General features: G+C 45.7%; 1 protein-coding gene across 4 annotated transcripts in view; it reads left to right on the plus strand.

The window, feature by feature from the left end:
* Nucleotides 1–20,857, plus strand: part of SHLD2 (shieldin complex subunit 2) — a 202,111-nt gene that overhangs the window by 159,359 nt on the left and 21,895 nt on the right. For 3 of the 4 annotated variants that reach the window (XM_029609425.1, XM_029609428.1, XM_029609426.1), the window contains 2 exons: nt 18,958–19,167; nt 19,597–19,831. In XM_029609425.1, coding sequence (XP_029465285.1) covers nt 18,958–19,167; nt 19,597–19,831 — 445 coding nt within the window. The remainder of the gene's footprint in view (nt 1–18,957; nt 19,168–19,596; nt 19,832–20,857) is intronic. The other variant, XM_029609427.1, reaches the window with a different exon arrangement.

The following is a 20,857-nucleotide window of genomic DNA, read 5'->3' on the forward strand; positions in this document are numbered from 1 at the left end:
CCTCAACTCCAGTGCCACCATCCACCCCCAGGGCGGGAAAGAGAGGAGGATCACAAAAGAAATCTGCGATCTGGGCACATTTTAAAGTGACAGAAGACCCGCGTTATGCTCGGTGTAATTACTGTGCCAGGGATATTAGCAGAGGCAAGCAACTGGGACATCTGTCAAATTTTGGCATGGAGTATCATGTTAAGAGGCAACACCCAACAAGATTACTGCCATCTGGGGATGGTAGCATTTTCCGTCAGGGGACCCCTTCCCCTTCCAACCAGGGTGCAGTGGTAGGAAAGCAGCAGAGTCAGCCCACGCCCTCATACCCTTCTAGCAGTCAGGCGGCAGGCCAGAAACCCACTGACATGTGGGAGAAGCGACAATGCACCATGGAGGAAATGGGGTGGAGTGCGGTAACGCTATCCCGGGGTAGGAGGCAGGCAGCCGCAAAAGTAGTAACCAGGAGCATTGGGGAAATGATTGCCCTTGATGACCAGCCCCTGCAGTTAGTTGAGAATGTGGGTTTCAAACGTTTCTTGAAGGTCGTACTTCCAAATTACAAAGTCCCCTCCAGAACCACATTTAGTAGAAAGGTCATCCCCAGCCTGTACAAGCACTGTGTCAGTCGCGTGCAAGCACTGCTAGGTAAGGCAGACGGAAGAGTGCATTTCACCTGCGATATCTGGACCGCCATGAATGCTGCACACTCTTACCTCTCTCTGACAGCACACTGGTGGGACATGGCAGAGGCAGGGGCAGCCAGCAGCTCTATTACTGAACAAGCATCAGGGTGGAGGTGGGCTTTACTGAACACCCACCTGACGGACCATGCCCATACCGCTGGCAATATTCTAGCATGCATCAGAAAGATGCTGGCGAGCTGGAAAGTACACCAGCGAGACAGTAAAACGCGGGCAGGCTTTTTTGTCACAGACAACGGTGCAAACATGGTTAAGGCAATAAGCGATGGGCGGTTTAAGAACATCCGATGTTTTGCACACACTCTGCATCTGGTAGTGAAGTCAGGTTTGGGCTTGGAGTCCAAGGACAAGGAGACTGAATACCTGCGTAGGTTAATACAGAAGTGCAGGAACATAGCAGCACACTTCCACAGAAGTGTCAGGGCGGGGCAGGTTCTCCGAGAAAATCAGACTGCTTTGGATATGCCCCAGAAGCGTCTCATTCAAGACGTTCCCACCCGGTGGAATTCCACCTTTATGATGCTGGAGAGGTTATTGGAGCTGCAGACACCCCTTCATGAACTTTCTGGTACAATAGACATAGGTGTACAGAATCCCCTAGGGCATCACGATTGGTTAGTCATGAGTCAGCTGGTAAAAATCCTGCAGCCCTTCAAGGACGTCACGGAGGAGCTGAGTTCCAGAAGTTCCACCTTGGCTGACATCATCCCTATAGTGAAATTCCTGGATGACCATTTGGAAGGCATTAAACGGCAAGAGGGAATGACTGCTGAGGTGCTGCAGTGTGTGGACGTTTTGCAGCGGCAGGTGAAAGACAGATTAAGGCCTTTAACAGAGGACAGCACATACATGCTCGCCTCTGTCTGTGATCCCCGTGTGAAAGGTAAAATCGCCCTACAGACCAATTGTCTGTCATTTGTGAAGGAGCTGTTGTTAGCACAGGTCCGTGAACAGGAGCACCATAGGCGGAGACAGATTAGGCTTGAAGCACAGGTGCAAACAGCAGGCACGTCACAGAGTTGTGCTGCTGCTAGCCCTGGCAGGAGAAGGACTGTGTCAGTGACAGATACTATTACTAGTGCCTCCACCTCAACGTCAGAACGCCCAAGGCATGTTGGCCATAAAGATACATCAGTAGTGCAACAGGCGAGAGAGAAAGTAACTGGATTGAGTGACTCTCAGCCCTCCCAAGCACAGGAGGAGACAGCAGCAGAGCTGTCAGTGAAACGGTATCTCTCAGAGCCGATAGAGAATACGCAGACAGATCCGCTGGCATATTGGGCACACAAGTCCACTGTCTGGCCACACCTAGCCAAAGTGGCTGAAGGATATCTGTCATGTCCACCAACAAGTGTGCCCAGTGAACGTGTTTTTTCAATGACAGGGGATATCATGAGCCCTCACCGCTCAAGGCTTTCACCGGTCTTGATGGAAATGCTAGTGTTTTTGAAAGTAAACCTGCCAGTGCTTGGCTTTCCCGATTTTCCTTGTGAATGGCAAAATGAATAAAAGCTATTGAAAGGAGCCTTGCAGCAGTTCCAATTGCCTCCTATGCTCAAGATAATGTAAGCAGTAAGCACTGCAGCACATGTTCTTGACATGAATCGCTGTGTCTGACCGGCATCTACTGTGCAGCCCTAGTGTTCCCACAAGTGTTTTAACTCCGTTGCTGTTCCTGCCTGTACCTCCAGGCCTTGTGTCCCTAGCCGGGATTGACCTCTGTCCACCAATGATGTGCCTGTTCCTCCAGGCCTTGTGTTCCCACAAGTGTTTTAACTCCGTTGCTGTTCCTGCCTGTACTTGAGTGGGTCCGTTAATTTTGTTATTTTAAACAGACTGAGCATTGACCTTCAGAGTGGGTCTGTTGATATTGCTATTTTAAACAGACTGAGCATTGACCTTCAGAGTGGATCCGTTAATTTTCTTATTTTAAACAGACTGAGCTTTCTTCTTCAAGGCCGAAGTGGAGAAGGGTTCCATGTGAACAGCAGTTCAACATGGGTCAGCCGGTCCTAACAGATAGGCGAGCGCCGTTCGGAAGGGACGGGCGATGGCCTCCGTCGTCCTCGGCCGATCGAAAGGGAGTCGGGTTCAGATCCACGAACCCGGAGTGGTGGAGAATCGGCGCTGGGCTCTTCCCTCTTCACTCGCCGTTACTGAGGGAATCCTGGTCAGTTTCTTTTCCTATGCGACTTGTGTCCCTAGCTGGGATTGACCTCTGTCCTCCAATGATGTGCCTGTTCCTCCAGGCCTTGTGTTCCCACAAGTGTTTTAACTCCGTTGCTGTTCCTGCCTGTACCTCCAGCCATTGTGTTTCTACTGGTGTTTTAACTCCATTGCTGTGCCTGCCTGTCCCTCCAGGCCTTGTGTCCCTAGCCGGGATTGACCTCTGTCCACCAATGATGTGCCTGTTCCTCCAGGCCTTGTGTTCCCACAAGTGTTTTAACTCCGTTGCTGTTCCTGCCTGTACTTGAGTGGGTCCGTTAATTTTGTTCTTTTAAACAGACTGAGCATTGACCTTCAGAGTGGGTCCGTTAATTTTCTTATTTTAAACAGACTGAGCATATTCCTTGAGTGGGTCCGTTAATTTTGTTCTTTTAAACAGACTGAGCATTCTTCTTCAAGGCCGAAGTGGAGAAGGGTTCCATGTGAACAGCAGTTCAACATGGGTCAGCCGGTCCTAACAGATAGGCGAGCGCCGTTCGGAAGGGACGGGCGATGGCCTCCGTCGTCCTCGGCCGATCGAAAGGGAGTCGGGTTCAGATCCCCGAACCCGGAGTGGCGGAGATTCGGCGCTGGGCTCTTCCCTCTTCACTCGCCGTTACTGAGGGAATCCTGGTTAGTTTCTTTTCCTACGCTGCTTGTGTCCCTAGCTGGGATTGACATCTGTCCTCAAATGATGTGCCTGTTCATCCAGACCTTGTGTTCCCACGCGTATTCTTATTTCTGAGAGATTTTCCGATTCCTTTGTCATCAGCTAAAGTGCATAAGATGCGTTGATGAATAGTTTTGAAGATGACACATATGGCTTTATAGATGATACGGAAGTGGACGGGTAGCCAATGTAACTCTTTCAGAATGGGAGATATGTGGTCTCTCTTTCTTGCGCCTGTTAGTAATCGGGCTGCTGAATTTTGAACCATCTGTAGTGGTTTGGAATAGGATGAGGGCAGACCTAGCAATAGGGAACTGCAGTAGTCTAATTTCGCAAAAATGACTGCTTGGATGATCGTTCTGAAGTCTTGAGCATGGAAAAGAGGTCTTATCCTCTTCCAAACCTGGAGTTTATAGAAGCAGTCTTTGGTTGTTTTGTTGATATGTGCCTTGAAGTTTAGCCGGTTGTCTATTATCACTCCTAAGTCTGTAACTTGTGTGGTAGGTAGGTTGTTGGGAAGAGTAGTGTTGGAGATATTGTTTTCAGGAGAGATGAGTAGGATTTCTGTCTTGGATGAGTTTAAGATGAGGTGTAGGTTGTTTACTACTTGTTTGATTTTCTGGTGGCATGTTTCCCAGTAGTCAAGAGTTTTAGAGTATGTGTCTTTGATATGGATGATGATTTCAATATCATCTGCGTAAAGGAAGTACTTTAGATTGAGGTCGGTAAGAAGTTGGCAGAGAGGAAGAAGATAGATATTAAATAGGGTCGGAGATAATCAAGAACCTTGAGGGACTCCTATGACAGAGTCAAATCTTGAGGATTCCTTGTTTTGGAGTTTAACTTGTAACCTCTGTTATCGAGAAACGTTTTGAACCAGGATCGGACGGTGCCGCTGATTCCTATGGACGAAAGCTGGTTTAGGAGGATGGCGTGGTTGACCGTGTCGAACGCTGCGGAAAGGTCTAACAAGATCAATAGGAAAGAGTTTCCTTTGTCGAGGCCCATTAAGATATAATATTATATCTTACAGTTGTGGTTTGGATCATATTCTTTAGGTCAAGACGGTTGTCTATAATTACTCCCAGGTCTCTCACATGGTTGTGGGTGAGAAGGTGTTTGTGATGGATCTGAGATGGGAGGTTTTCTTGCTTGTAGGAAATGAAGAGGAGTTTAGTTTTAGAGGCATTGAGGACCAGGTTTAGACTGTTGAGGAGATTAGTGGTGGCTTCGGCTTGTAAGCTGTTGTTCCAAAGTGCGATGGCTTTCTTAATAGATTCTGTTATGGGAATAAGAATCTGAACATCGTCTGCATAGATGTAGTGAATGAGGTTAAGACTACTTAACAGTTGGCAAAGGGGAAGGAGGAAACGGCGGGGGTAACGGCAAAGCTGCTGCCAGGGGGGGCTATAACACGCGCCGCCGGAGCGGCGGGCCACCTGCCCCCCCTGGGCCTTCCCAGCCGACACGGAGCCGGTTGCGGCGCTCCGCCGCGGAGGAAATGCGCCCTGCGGCCGTCCGGGAGGCGTTCCCCGCCCCCCCGCGAAAGGGGTGGGGGATGCGCCGAAAGCCCCCCCGGTCCCACCGAACCCGCCGCCGGGTTGAATCCTCCAGGCGGACTGCACGCACCCCACCCGTTTACCTCTTAACGGTTTCCCGCCCTTTTGAACTCGCTCTTGAAAGTTGTTTTCAACTTTCCCTTACGTACTTATTGATTTTACTGCTTTACTTAATTTTTTTTATTCCTGGACGGGGCCGGGGCCGTCCGGGAGGCGTTCCCCGCCCCCCCCGCGAAAGGGGTGGGGGATGCGCCGAAACCACCCCCGGTCCCACCGAACCCGCCGGGTTGAATCCTCCAGGCGGACTGCACGCACCCCACCCGTTTACCTCTTAACGGTTTCCCGCCCTTTTGAACTTGCTCTTGAAAGTTGTTTTCAACTTTCCTTTACGTACTTATTGATTTTATATATTTACTTTATTTTTTTATTCCTGGACGGGGCCGGCGCCGTCCAGGAGGCGTTCCCCGCCCCCCCCGCGAAAGGGGTGGGGGATGCGCCGAAACCACCCCCGGTCCCACCGAACCCGCCGCCGGGTTGAATCCTCCAGGCGGACTGCACGCACCCCACCCGTTTACCTCTTAACGGTTTCCCGCCCTTTTGAACTCGCTCTTGAAAGTTGTTTTCAACTTTCCCTTACGTACTTATTGATTTTATTTATTTATTTTATTTATTTATACCGGCATTGCATCCGCTGTAGGCTTCCCTGGTCGGTCTTGTGCATTTGAATAAACGGAGAGGAATTTGTAGGTCGATAATGGTGTGTTGGTGAATGATTTTTTATATCAAGATGATGGATTTGTAAATGACTCTGAACTGAATTGGTAACCAGTGGAGGTCTTTTAGGACTGGGGAAATGTGGCCTCCTTTCCTAGTGTTTGTTAGTAGACGGGCTGCTGCGTTTTCAACCATTTGGAGTGGTTTCGTGTATGAGGAAGGGAGTCCAAGTAATGTAGAGTTGCAGTAGTAGAAAATGAGGGCTTGGAGGATGGTTCTGAAGTGTTTGGCGTGGAAGAGTGGTCTTATCCTTTTTTAAACTTGCAGTTTATAGAAGCAGTCTTTGGTGGTTTTATTGGGGGGGCCACTACCGGCCTAACACCGTCCGCCGGCTGATCCTCCATCAGAAGGACTTGGGCCCCCGAGCGGCGCTGGGGAGCCGGTCTTCTGTATGCCACATTTCCCGCGCCCGCCGGACAGGCGGGGATTCGGCGCTGGGCTCTTCCCTCTTCACTCACCGTTACTGAGGGAATCCTGGTTAGTTTATTTTCCTCCACAGCTTGTGTCCCTAGGTGGTCCCTGCGGGTCGGTACGGCAAGAGCGGTATTCAAACAGCAAGCACTGGGGTATGAAAATACAGACCCCTGTGTACTTACTTGGTAGAGGTTTTGCTAGGAGTAAGAATTTGTTGAGGATAATGTCAGTTTCTTAATAAGATCTCATGCTTTGACTGTTGAGGAGATTAGTGATGGCTTGTAAGCTGTTGTTCCAAAGTGCGATGGCTTTGTTAATAGATTCTGTTATGGGAATAAGAATCTGAACATCGTCAGCATAGATGTAGTGAATGAGGTTAAGACTAGTTAACAGTTGGCAAAGGGGAAGGAGGAAACGGCCGGGGAAACGGCGAAGCTGCTGCCGGGGGGGGGGGGGGCAATAACACGCGCCGGAGCCGGTATTTACCCTTAGATGGAGTTTACCACCCACTTTGGCCTGCATTCCCAAACAAACAGACTACGAGAAAACCCGGTCCCGGCGCGCCGGGGGCCGCTACCGGCCTAACACCGTCCGCGGGCTGAGGCTTGATGAGAAGGACTTGGGCCCCCGAGCGGCGCCAGAGAGGCGATCTTCCGTACGCCACATTTCCCGCGCCCGCCGGACGAGCGGGGATTCGGCGCTGGGCTCTTCCCTCTTCACTCGCCGTTACGGAGGGAATCCTGGTTAGTTTCTTTTCCTCCGCGGCTTGTGTCCATAGGTGGGATTGACCTCTGTCCTAGAATGATGTGCCTCTTCATCCAGGCCTAGTGTTCCTACTGGTGTTTTAAGTCCATTGCTGTGCCTGCCTGTTCATCCAGACCTTGTGTTCCCACACGTATTATTATTTCTGAGAGATCTTCCAATTCCTTTGTCATTTTCTGAAGTGCATAAGTAGGGTAGCTAAATGAGGAGAATATTGGAGGGGCGAAGTTCCATATTCAAAGCTGAGTAGCTGTACTTATCTAGTGAAAGTTTGAAGGATCAGGGAAGGCTTGTAAGAATAGCCAAGTTTGTTAATAGATTCTGTTATGGGAATAAGAATCTGAACATCGTCTGCATAGATGTAGTGAATGAGGTTAAGACAAGCTAACAGTTGCCAAAGGGGAAGGAGGAAATGCCGGGAGGGGGGGCTATAACACGCGCCGCCAGAGCAGCGGGCCACCTGCCCCCCCTGGGCCTTCCCAGCCGACCCGTTGCCGGTCGCGGCGCACCGCCGCGGAGGAAATGCGCCCTGCGGGGCCCGGGGCCGTCCGGGAGGCGTTCCCCGCCCCTCCCCCACCCCCCGCGAAAGGGGTGGGGGTGGGGGATCCGCCGAAACCCCGGTCCGACCGAACCCGCCGGGTTGAATCCTGCGGGCGGACTGCACGGACCCCCACCCATTTACCTCTTTACAATTTCACGCCCTCTTGAACTCCCTCTTCAAAGTTGTTTTCAACTTTCCCTTGCGGTACTTACTTATTTATTTTATTTAAGGTTTTTTTATACCGGCATTCATGAAATCGTTCACATGATGTCGCTTTACAGAAAACAGGGGTGCAAAGAAAACAACCTATAACATAAATACACGTGGTGAAGAGATGCAGTTACAATTAACTGGGGCTATGAACTGGGAGTGTAAGAAATAAAGAGGGATAGAGGAGGTTAATTATATACATGTGTAGAATATAAAAATATACAAGAGTACATTACAAATATGGCGTCCAATATATACAGCTTCTGAGCTGAGAATTTATTGATGGTGTGTGTTAGGTGCAGTTCGGGAAGGCTTGCCTGAAAAGCCATGTCTTGAGTCTTTTCCGAAAGGTTAGGAGGCAAGGTTCATTTCTGAGATCTGGGGGGATGGAGTTCCATAACGGTGGACCTGCTGTGGAAAGGGCTCAATCTCTAAAGGTGCTGTGATAAGTGGTTTTGGAGGGTGGAACAAGGAGGCATCCTCTGTAGGCTTCCCTGGTCGGTCTTGTGCATTTGTATAAACGGAGAGGAATTTGTAGGTCGATTATGGTGTGTTGGTGAAAGATTTTGTATATCAAGGTGATGGATTTGTAAATGACTCTGAACTGAATTGGTAACCAGTGGAGGTCTTTTAGGACTGGGGAAATGTGGTCTCTTTTCCTAGTGTTTGTTAGTAGACGGGCTGCTGCGTTTTCAACCATTTGGAGTGGTTTTGTGTATGAGGAAGGGAGTCCAAGAAATGTAGAGTTGCAGTAGTCTAATTTGGAGAAAATGAGGGCTTGGAGGATCCTGGTTAGTGTCTTTTCCTCCGCGGCTTGTGTCCCTAGCTGTGATTGAACTCTGTCCTCGAATGATGTGCCTCTTCATCCAGGCCTTGTGTCCCTAGCTGGGATCGACCTCTGTGCTCGACTGCTGCGCCTCTTCATCCCGGCCTTGTGTTCCCACAAGTGTTTTAACTCCGTTGCTGTGCCCGTTCCTGCAGGCCTTGTGTTCCTCTGGGGATAGGGAAATACATACAGTAACTGAGTGTAAGCAAGTATGATTTGCATTGAATACAAGAATGTCAGTATATAAAAATGACAAATAAATATAAAAATAAATGAAGTGCTATAAACTTTTTAAAAAAAGAATATAAATCCATAAAAAAAAAATTGTACTATCCGAGTATCAGTGTTCATCCATGTTCCTACTGGTGTTTTAACTCCATTGCTGTGCCTGCCTGTTCATCCAGGCCTTGTGTTCCCACAGGTGTTTTAACTCAGTGGCGGTGCCTGTTCATCCAGGCCTTGTGTTCCTCTGGGGATAGGGAAATACCTACAGTACCTGAGTGTAATCAAGTCTGACGTGCTAGAAACGTTTTCGAATAAGAATATAAATACATTAAAAAAACACATAATTACTATCCGAGTATCCGTGTTCATCCAGGCCTTGTGTTCCCACAGGTGTTTTAACTCAGTGGCGGTGCCTGTTCATCCAGGCCTTGTGTTCCTCTGGGGATAGGGAAATACCTACAGTACCTGAGTGTAATCAAGTATGACGTGCTAGAAACGTTTTCGAATAAGAATATAAATACATTAAAAAAACACATAATTACTATCCGAGTATCCGTGTTCATCCAGGCCTTGTGTTCCCACAGGTGTTTTAACTCAGTTGCTGTGCCCATTCTTCCGGGCCTTGTGTTCCCACAGGTGTTTTAACTCAGTGGCTGTGCCTGTTCATCCAGGCCTTGTGTTCCCACAAGTGTTTTAACCTGGTTGCTGTGCCTGTTCATGCAGGCCTTGTGTCCCTAGCTGGAATTGACCTCTGTCCTCGAATGATGTACCTGTTCATCCAGGCCTTGTGTTCCCACACGTATTCTTATTTGTGAGAGATCCTAGGCTCCAATTCCTTTGTCATCAGCTGAAGTGCGTAAGTACAGTCTGAATTCACTAGACGCCAACGGAATTCACTAGACGCCAACGATATTCACTGGACGCCAATGTAAACACCGGGTACACACAACTCTAGGGGTGGACCCGTTCCAGGGAGTCCTTCCCTGAACAAGCATGAGGGTGGAGGTGGGCTTTACTGCACACCCACCTGACGGACCATGCCCATACCGCTGCCAATATTCTAGCATGCATCAGAAAGATGCTGGCGAGCTACCAGTGTTTTAACCTAGTTCCTGTGCCTGTTCATGCAGGCCTTGTGTCCCTAGCTGGGATTGACCTCTGTCCTCGAATGAAGTGCCTGTTCATCCAGGCCTTGTGTTCCTACTGCTGTTTTAACTCCATTGCTGTGCCTGCCTGTTCATCCAGACCTTGTATTCCCACACGTATTCTTATTTCTGAGAGATCCTCCAATTCCTTTGTCATCTGCTGAAGTGCGTAAGTACCGTCTGAATTCACTAGACGCCAACGGAATTCACTAGACGCCAACGATATTCACTGGATGCCAATGTAAACACCGGGTACACACAACTCTAGGGGTGGACCCTTTCCAGGGAGTACTTCCCTGCACAAAGGAAAGGGAACTCTCTCCTGGGCCAATTGATAAGAAAACCACAATTCTGCAGCCAAAAATAGGCTGGAAATCCTTCCCCCATTGACTTTAATGGGCGACATATGTACATATACCCAACTCATTAGATTTTTTTTATGTCCATATTGGCCGCAAGTGGGACCCACTTTCGGACATAAGAAATATGAACATAAAATTTTGCTCTGCACATCCCTAGTGGGTACTTTAATTCCAAGAATGTCCTTTGTAATTTCTCCAAATGGGAGTCCCTCTCTGAGGGGTCAAAACAGATACGATTGTACCGTAGGGCTTGGCTGTAGGCAATAGACCAGGTGGTGGTGGGGGGGTGGGGTGGAAGCTGGATGCATGTAGGTATCTATGGTAGTCATTGGGTTTTGGTATAATGTGGTTCTTATGTGTCTTTCATGTATTTGGATAGTGTCTTCCAGAAAATGTACATAAATCTGACATTAGAAATGTCAACATTCAGAAACCACTAGGAGAACATTTCAACCTTCCCGGACATTCTCTATTTGGCCTTAAGGTCGCCTACTACAGAGAAACTTCAAAGGAGTATTCCAGCGTGAAACTGCTGAATTGGAATTCATTAAAAACCTAACACCATCACCCTAGGTCTGAAGAGAGACAATGCTTCATGACTCGCTACAACTGTCTAAGAACTTAACTATTATCAGATCATTCTGTCTTTTCACACTTATCCCAGTTGTCAGTAGGCTATATTATAATGCTATTGTTACAATTTCACCATCTATGTAGCCTAATCCTACCCTGGCAGTAACGCCTCCCCACTAGCAGAGGTCTCCTCGAAGCTCCATCCCATGCTGACCCGTCAGTTCCTCATGACCAAATGAGCTCAGCCTCTGGTAGTTTCCTAGCCTCTAGGAGCCCTCAGTGAGCTTGGTCACCTACCCTGCCAAGCTCCTCATCCCTGCCTGCACCAACCCAGACTCCAGCCCTACATAATCCTGCCTTAACGAAACCAAGATGCTTCTACATCAACTCTTGGCTCCTTGCCCTAGCCAATGTTGCCTTGTGGCCTACCCAGGCCTATCTTTGTCTTACCTTGTGGCCATCTGACCTTCTCGCTTCTTGTCTTACCTTGTGGCCATCTGACCTTCTCGCTTCTTGTCTTGCCTTGTGGTCATCAGACCTTCTTGCTCCTTGTCTTACCTTGTGCCATCCAGCCTTCTCGCTCCTTGTCTTGCCTTGTGGCCATCTGGCTTTCTCACTACTTGTCTTGCTTTGTGGCCATCTGGCCTCTGCTCCTAGCCTTGCTTTTCCATGTGGCTTAAAGGCCTTCTTGCTCTTTCCCTTGACTTCTGGCCTATTTAGGCCTTGACTTGCTCTGTGGCCTATCTAGGCCTCGCCTTGTTTCGCCCCTGTGGGCTTCCGGTATCGCTGCCTTAAGGCCTGTATGTTCCATGTTCTATCTGGTTCTTGTCTTGTCCTGTCTTAGTCTGTTCTGTCCAAGCTTCAGTTCCAGCCTTACCTGCACACTGTTCCTGTCCAAGCCTCAGTTCTAGCCTTACTTGCACATTGTTCCTGTAGCCTTACCTGCATGCTATTCCTTTCCAAGCCTCAGTGTTGGGCAGGCTGGCCACACGGCCAACCCCACTTACCGGCGCAACCCGCTCTTCCGCGGCGATTCCCCAGCATCTCTCCCTCTGTGCCCCCCCCTGCTTGGGGCGCCGACACAGACACTAACAGACCCGTGAGCAGGTGGGCCTCCAGGCGCTCGCCCTGCCTCTTAAAGGGCCTGGGACCAGGAAGTGCCCTGTCCCCGGGACCTGATGTCAGGACCAGAGCAATATTTAAGTTTGGACCCTGTCAGTCTGCTTTGCCTTGCACGGGTCCTCCTCCGTGTGAGCTGCTGACTGCTGAGCTTTGCATTTATATTCCTGCTTCATGCCCCTGCCTTGCATCCTGCCTCTGTGTTCCTGTCCCAGCACACCTGCGTCCGTGTTCCTGCCCTTCTACCCGTCTCCTGTCTGGCTTGTCTTCGGTCTTGACTTCGGAACGCCCCTGGATTCTGTTTGCCTACCGCCTGCCTCTGACCTCAGAATGCCCCTGGATTCTGCTTGCCTGCCTCTGACCTTGGAACGCCCCTGGATTCTGCTTGCCTGCCTCTGACCTCGGAACGCCCCTGGATTCTGCTTGCCTGCCGCCTGCCTCTGACCTTGGCATGCCCCTGGATTCTGCTTGCCTGCCTCTGACCTTGGAACGCCCCTGGATTCTGCTTGCCTGCCTCTGACCTCGGAACGCCCCTGGATTCTGCTTGCCTGCCGCCTGCCTCTGACCTTGGCATGCCCCTGGATTCTGCTTGCCTGCCTCTGACCTCGGAACGCCCCTGGATTCTGTCTGCCTCTGACCTTGGAATGTTCCTGGATTCTGCCTGCCTGGTACCTGGCCGATCTCTCCATCACCTAGCATCGTGGGATCTTCTTCATCAGGAACCCCACCTGAGTCCTGCCTGCCCCGGCACCCAAGGGCTCAACCTGCGGGGAACGAGGGTGGGTACAGGTGAAGGCCCACCTCAGGTTCCTGCTCCAACCAGTTCCGCCTGCTGACGGTGGGGACCTGCGAGGCTTCCCAACAGATAGCACTAACCTCACTTCGGCTAAGGGTCCACACCTCGGCTAGCAGCAGCCAACACTCAGTTCCAGCCTTACCTGCATGCTGTTCCTGTCCAAGCTTCAGTTCCAGCCTTACCTGCACGCTGTTCCTGTCCATGCCTCAGTTCCAGCATTTGAATTTTATTCTTTTTTGACTATTGCATGGTCTGTTTGCAGTGCTGCTTTAAATGCTATGTAATGTTAATTAGATTTATTTATTTATTTAGTTGTTTTATATACCATCATTCCAAAAGAAGATCACAACGATTTAGAGTAACAGCATTCATATACATGGTCTTTTATCATGTACTTTGTGTCCACATTCCACATCTCATTCAACACCATAGCAAGTATACATTCTAGTTCATAGTTATACATATTCTAGGATATCAAACTAGCTATTATATAAATTTAGTTCATATTTCTAGTTCAACACAACAGTAAATTCTAATTCTAATTCATATTGATACTTTTTTAGTTCAACATAATAGTGAATACAAATTCTAATTCTGTTAGCAGTATCCTTTCTATCATGCATTAACTCTGGTACTATCATTGCAAATATCAGCATATTGGCATTTTTCATTAAATCATATGTCCCTCTGAAGAGCCATGCTTTTAGTTTACACTTAAAATTCCCCCCAAGCTTTGAGATGAGTAACCTGATCTCATGACCCTTCCCTAATTCCTTGCTGAAATTCTAGTACTCACCCAACAAGACATGCATCACACACTAATCATATGCTATAATGATTTCCAGTTCTGAAATTCCCTTGTTGAATTTCCAAGGTAATGTATTCCATGTGCAGTTCAGAAAAAGATCAGGCTACAGCTCTATAAAATATCCCTTTTATCTTTTCCTGCTGGTATTGTGCATCGGACACATCAATATTTTGATTCTTAGAATCACAGAGTTCAATTTTTTGAAAGCAGAGTGATGTGAACAATCATGCTAGTGGTGTCCTATATAAAGAACACATGACAAGCTTGTCTAATTTTTACATCATTAGCAGCTTCCAAGTTGATTGTTTTAACTGTTAAAGTGTACATATAAGAAGCCAGGACACACTGGCCTTATAATAAACTTTTACTTCAGGAAACTGATATTCAGGTCTGTCTTTAGTTACAAGTATAAAAGAGTATGGCATGCCCAACTTAGATCCTTATAAGTTGGGAATAGTTGGCTCCTGAAGAGTGTGATATACCACTGGGGTCATGAGCCCATCATCCTTGATAGTGAATTTCAAGTGCTAACACAATAATGAATTGTTCTTACTCTTTATCATAATGCTGCATCAGAATAAAAGCAATGTTGCTATATGTAACAGATGTGAAGTAGTATTTCTTATATAATGCAAACCACTGCACATCAGATTTTGTGTACACAACCAATACACATATGCAATGTCCAGTACCACCTTGTGCTCTGATCACATGAGATCTTAGATGTTGTAATAGATTTGACCTGTTCAGTATTTGCATAGGACACCTTCAGAGAACAGTGGGTATCACATTAAAAGAGTAGTTAAAAGGGTACAGTGAGTAGATGGCACACTTCCCCTGCATCATTATTAATGCCTCAGCACAGGAACATTATGCTGTTGAGGGAGTCATATTAGGGCCCTATGTACTAATCATTTTTCCTATAGACCCAAAATGTGAGAAAACCTTTAGAACATACCACATTTCCCCCGTCCTGAAAGAGCTTCATTGGTTACCCGTATACTTCCGCATCATGTATAAAGCCATAACTATCACCTATAAAACTATACATCAACTCACCGTCCTCGATCTCCAATTCCCTCTCCAAGTACATAATTCTACTAGACCTACTAGAGATGCTTATAGAGGCTCCCTCCTAGTTCCCCCAGCGAAAACGACCAAACACATTACCCTAAGAGATCGCGCCACCTCCACAGCTGGCCCTCTACTGTGGAATTCCATGCCTACAGACCTCAGACAGGAGCCCTGCCTCCCAACTTTTAGGAAAAAACTTAAGACTTGGTTATTCAAGCAAGCTTTTCCGGACACAACCCAATGACACATTCCAATGATTCCTAAAACACCTTGCCGTTTTGTATATAACATTTATTTTGTATACTACATCTAAATTGTATATTGTTTAACCATTTCTATCCTCTCCTCTCTTCTTCCTTCTCCAAGTTCGGCCACCCCTGTTAAATGTAACTGTACCTTCTGTCACCACAGTTCTAGTTCTATGTATTTATTGCACCCCCGTTCTATGTAAACCAGCAAGATATGTTTTCATGATTGCCGGTATATAAAAACTCTAAATAAATAAATAAATAAATAAATAAATAAATAGGCCTCAAAAGCAAAGTTCTCTTTGCTGTGTGGACATTAAACATCCCATGATACATTTTACAAGAGCAGGGGTGTTGACCCTGGTGTCATGGCTACACTCCAACATGGGTTGTACAATCTGGCATGATGACATTTTCCCAGGAAATGGTCAAATTATGCTTAGCAAATCTATTGTGTGTTTCCTTTGTTAATTATACTGTGGAATATAATTTTAAAAAAACATTGTAAATGAAGCAATAATAGCAATATTAATTTTAAAATGGTAATATATTTGAAATCAATGCAAAGTGAAAGCTCTGCGTGGGAGCAATTTTGAGTAGGCTACCTAAATTCAAGAAGCATGTATACTTCAGTAGATAAATATCCTGTTGTGAATTTTCAAAAGGAAACTACTCAGGGGGTAATTTTCAAAAGGATTTGCATGCATAAAAGTAGTTCTTATCACAGCAATTTTCAAAAGCCATCTTGCAAGCTAAAGTGCTCTTTTGCATGTAAAAATTATTGACAATTCAATAGCATATATCATAGCAATTTTCAAAAGCCCACTTATGCACATAAATTGCATTTATGAGAATAAAACTCAGTTTTAAGTGTGTAAATGCTTTTAAAAATTACCCCCAAAGTGCCCATTTACATTTTCTGCTGCTATTGTTGTGAATGGTGGAAAGAAGGTAAAACAGTGTACATATATTTAAAAGTGCAAATGTCTGCACATTCCCTGACCTAAACACTACCTCAAGAATGCCTCTTTTTGTCCAGCCTAAAGTATGCTATCCCATGGTATTTTTCTGCAGATGGGAAAAATACCACGAGCCAGGAAAAAATACTGTGGGAAAAAATATTGTAGGGATAAAGGTTAAAAAAAGAATGCACAATGACACCTCCCTTCACCAGTGGCCACCATCTTCTTAAAGGGCCATAACGGCCCTGTAGACCCGGCCTCCTAATGTGTCAAAGCCTCCCATCTTGGGGTCTGAAAAGACCCACCTGCCCCACCCTCCACCGCTTCTAGGGGCGGCCCACAAGTAAAAAATAAATGTAAAATTCACAAGGTAATATCCCTGTCCCCTACCCAAACCTCCATTTTTCCAAAGCTGATGTTTGCTTGTAAGTCTGCTTTGAAAATTGGTGTAACCTAAGCAACTTTGCTGATCATTTTTATGCACGATGTTATAAAATTACTTCCTATGTGTATATGAGTGTGTATAGGGTGTGTGTATATCAAAAAACAGTAATGTTCCGTAATGCTTCTGTCATTGCATACTTTGGGCAAGCTGGCAAGCCCTTCATCTGCAATCCTTTAGCAGTCCTACATTTCTCTGATGCAGAGTTTAACATTTTTTTTTAAAACCAAATAATGAAAGCCATTCCCATACAAAACAAGAGCTCAGTCTGTAATATTAGCCTAATGAAAGCAGTCCCCTGACATTCTTCCTGTCATTTTATTGCATCTGTTTATGTGTGGAGTCTTCTGCCTCCATAGGGGGCAATTTTCAAAACAATGCAGCTAGTTGCAAAGCCCACAGGGACTTTACATCAGTCCTCAGAGGGGAGGGATCATGTATTTTCCCTTTGAAAATTGCCTTGGGAAAAATACTGGCAGAGTTTTGCCCAGCTTATTTTGTAGATAATTCTTCCCTGAAAAACAACAAACGTAGTTTTGAAAATGCAAAGCTATGCATGTCATTGCCTCCCACAGCTAAGCCGCCTCTAATCCCACCTACATTTTCTACAGGTAAAAAGTACGCACCTGGGAATATTTTCAAAGAGTTGCACAAGTAAATTCATCACATACACGTGCAGGTAACATGTACCTGTGATCTGCTAGTTTGGACACATCGTGAGTACATGCGGTGTCACACATAATTGATAAGAAGGGAAACAAAGGATGGTTTAGACACATTCCAGGGCAGGGTTTGGAAGTGCACACACAAGTTACTGTTTTGTAAAAGATATATGCCCATACATTACCAAACTTGAAAATACACTTTACACCTGCTAATTAAGTAACGGAAGTGAAATTGCACTTATCTTTTGTCTACAGTGTTTGGGTGGGAAGTCTGGGTTAAGTGAGGAAGGGTCAGGGTAAAGTGCTGGAGGGTCTTGGTGAAATGTTGGAGATGTCGGCAAACTGATAATTCCAAGTATGTACACAAATATGTATTTTCATACACGGAGCACGTGCATGCTTTTTAAAATACCTGCCTCCGTGGATAACTGAGGGTTATTACGTACACTTGTTACAGTTATTAGGTACATAAAATATATGTGCACGCTTTTATAAAATAGGTAGAAAAAATATGTTGCTCCCTCCATTTATTTACAGAAATACATACACTCTTTTGGGGCAGAAATAGGCGATATTTATAAACTGTGCAGCTCCTGCCACTCAGTTTATAAAATATAGCTATAACTTTAGTCACACTGACTTGCATGCATTTGTGCTGACCTGCGCACACTGCTGAAAATTGCACTTATTGTTGAGCCCCACGCATGCTTTTACCTGGGGAAAAGGTGAGCAGTTTTCAGAAAAGTCTATTTACCTAGGAAGTAGCTTTTAAAAATTGTCCTCAGGGAGGGTAATTATCAAAGATTATACCAAAGGTGAAACAATGTTTTACCTGCGAAAATGGCCTTTTACAAGCGGCCTCGGAGGGAACGGAGGCAGCCTGCGCAGCTCGGCGCATTCAAGTTGCACAATTGTGCACCCCATTGCGCGCGCCGACCCTGGATTTTATAACATGCGCATGGCATTTCGGGGGCGGGACCGGGGGCGTGGTGCCGGCCCGGGGGCATGGTCCAGGCCTTCGGACCAGCCCCCGGGTCGGAGCACGGCGCTCCAGCACTCTGCTGGCACGCGTAGATTTACGTCTGCTTCTTGCAGGCGTAAATCTACGGACAAAGGTAAGGGGGGGGGTTTAGATAGGGCCGGGGGGGTGGGTTAGGTAGAGGAAGGGAGGGGAAGGTGAGGGGAGGGCGAAAGAGAGTTCCCTCCGAGGCCGCTCCGATTTCGGAGCGGCCTCGGAGGGAACGGAGGCAGGCTGCGCGGCTCAGCGCGCACCGGCTGCCCAAAATCGGCAGCCTTGCGCGCGCCGATCCAGGATTTTAGAGGATACGCGCGGCTATTCGCGTATCTTATAAAATCCAGCGTACTTTTGTTTGCGCCTGCTGCGCAAACAAAAGTACGCGATCGCGCAGTTTTTAAAAATCTACCCCTAATCGTATTGATCTTGAATTGGGGAAAGTGCATCCATAACTCTCGTGATAGAACTGCAGGTTAGTTGTAGAAACCCTAATCCTTACCAGAGAACAGTGAGAACAAATACTTTACCTAAAGGACAACCATTGTGTATTTTATTTACATCATATGCAAATGTCATTTTGTTTAAAAAATTGTTAAGCTGATTCCTAATGTAGCTGATTAAGGCAGTTTTGTGATTTGACCAGTGAGAATGCAACTGACTCTGTGACCTCAGTCACGTTTAACTGGCCAGATGCAATCTGTTATATCATTGCATACCTGCTCAAGCTCCTAAAAACTAGGTATCATCTCCAGTAAATTGCTTATTGGTTTGGGAGAACTTATTTAGCAGTTAGTCAAATAAAGGATTTTTTTATGTTGGCTGTCAAAAAACTATATATGTATGGATGTGTGTTTATTTTTTCATTTTAAGGTCACTTATGGGAATTCAGAAATATACTTTCCCAAAGGAATTCCCTCACAGGAGAGATTGAGTTGCATACCACCCCATGGTCATCCTGTGAGTGTCTCTTTGATGATGACAAGCGAGCCATTGACTTTAAAGCTCAGTATCAAACAAATAAAGCTTCTGCTATGGAACAAGTCATAGGGATTGCAGCTCTTCTAGAAGAGAAATTTTCAGGTGAGTGTTTTTGACATACCTTTATGTAGGATAGTGCATTATGTGCATCACACAATCCAGTTGGCCACAGTTTGTTTTGTTTTTTTTTAGTTTATGTATATCATTTGTGATTATTTAATTTTAATTCAAATTTAAATTTTGTAATTGTATTTTTGGATTGTGTTTATTATGATTTTCTTTTTTAATTATTTATGCATATTTCCTTTTGTTTTATTATATTTTGATTTTAGCTCAATTTATGTTTTAAACCGCTTGTTTAACGTGATTTACAGGTGGTATATACAATTTTTAATAATAATAATTTTTGAGTCAATAAAATACATTTTTCTCCAGAACCATTGTGACGACTTGAACTCTGCATTACGGTAATGATATAAAAAAGCCCATGGGTCACAGTATAGATAAAAGTATTTTTTTTTAACTTTATAGGGGAGATCCAAGTGCAAGCTCACATAGCAGAGCTGCAGTTTACCATGCCAGCTCTCCAGAGCAGACGCCTCATCCTGGATGCTGATATGTCGCTGGAGCTCATCCTAAACTCTCTTCCTGCCATTACTTATTCAGGTTGTGGCGCGTGTGGGTCTGAACTGAAGCTAGATGAGAACAAGATATATCTGCAGTGCTTTAACTGCTTACCAGTTAACCAAGTGAAAACGTATTACAGGTAAATACGTTTCGAAAGCCCAGGTACCTGATTTATCAAGGAGTTTCTTCAAATATGTACTTATCTTTAAAAAAGTTTTCAGAAATCAGACATTATATAAAATTAGATATATTTCACTGGTATTCCATTGGAGGCACCAGATAAGGCTAACTCTGTATTTCTGTGAGAAATCTACTTTGTCTGGGTTATGAGAGCAATTTTCAAAGCTGTCTACTGGGTAAATAAAACTATTCTTCCTCAATTCAGCTAAAAGCATACGCAGTCTTCCATGCCATATGTACTTTTAGCTGGAATGGGAGGAAGCATTCTTAGAAGCGTGTTTAGGTCTAATCCTCAGTGGAACACACAAATTGTATCCCTTAGTATAGGGTCACTTAGCAACAGCAATCATATCTGACACAGTCATTGGAGGGTGTAACATATATGAATGGCAGCATACAATCGGAGATCAGTAGTAGTAGTTTACAATTAAAGTGAACAATAAGACCTGTCCCATTAAACTATGCATATAGATAGACATAGTTTAATGGGACAAGGCCAAAATGGATTTAGCCAAGGGAAGTCTTGCCTCATAAATTTGCTATATTTTTTTGAGGACATAAATAACATCTGGATAAAGGTGAGCCAGTTGATACAGTATATCTGGACTTCAAGAAAGCATTTGGCAAAGTCCCTCACAAGAGACTTCTTAGGAAATTAAAAAGTCATGGGATAGGTGGCTGTGTCCTATTGTGGATTGCCAACTGGTTAAAAGATAGAAAACAGAGAGTAGGGCTAAATCATACATTTTTCCAGTGGAAAAAGGTAAATAGTGGAGTGCTCCAGAGATCTGTTTTGGGATCACTGCTTTTTAATATGTTTATAAATGACCAGTAAATAGGAACAACAAGTGAGATGATCAGATTTGCCGATCACACAAAATTATTCAAAGTTGTTAAGTTGCAAGAGGATTGTGAGAAATTGCAAGAGGACATTGCAAAACTGGGACCCTGGGCATGTAAATGGAAAATAAAATGTAATGTGGAC

This window comes from Rhinatrema bivittatum, chromosome 7, assembly GCF_901001135.1.
Source record: "Rhinatrema bivittatum chromosome 7, aRhiBiv1.1, whole genome shotgun sequence".
In the NCBI taxonomy this organism is placed as follows: domain Eukaryota; kingdom Metazoa; phylum Chordata; class Amphibia; order Gymnophiona; family Rhinatrematidae; genus Rhinatrema; species Rhinatrema bivittatum.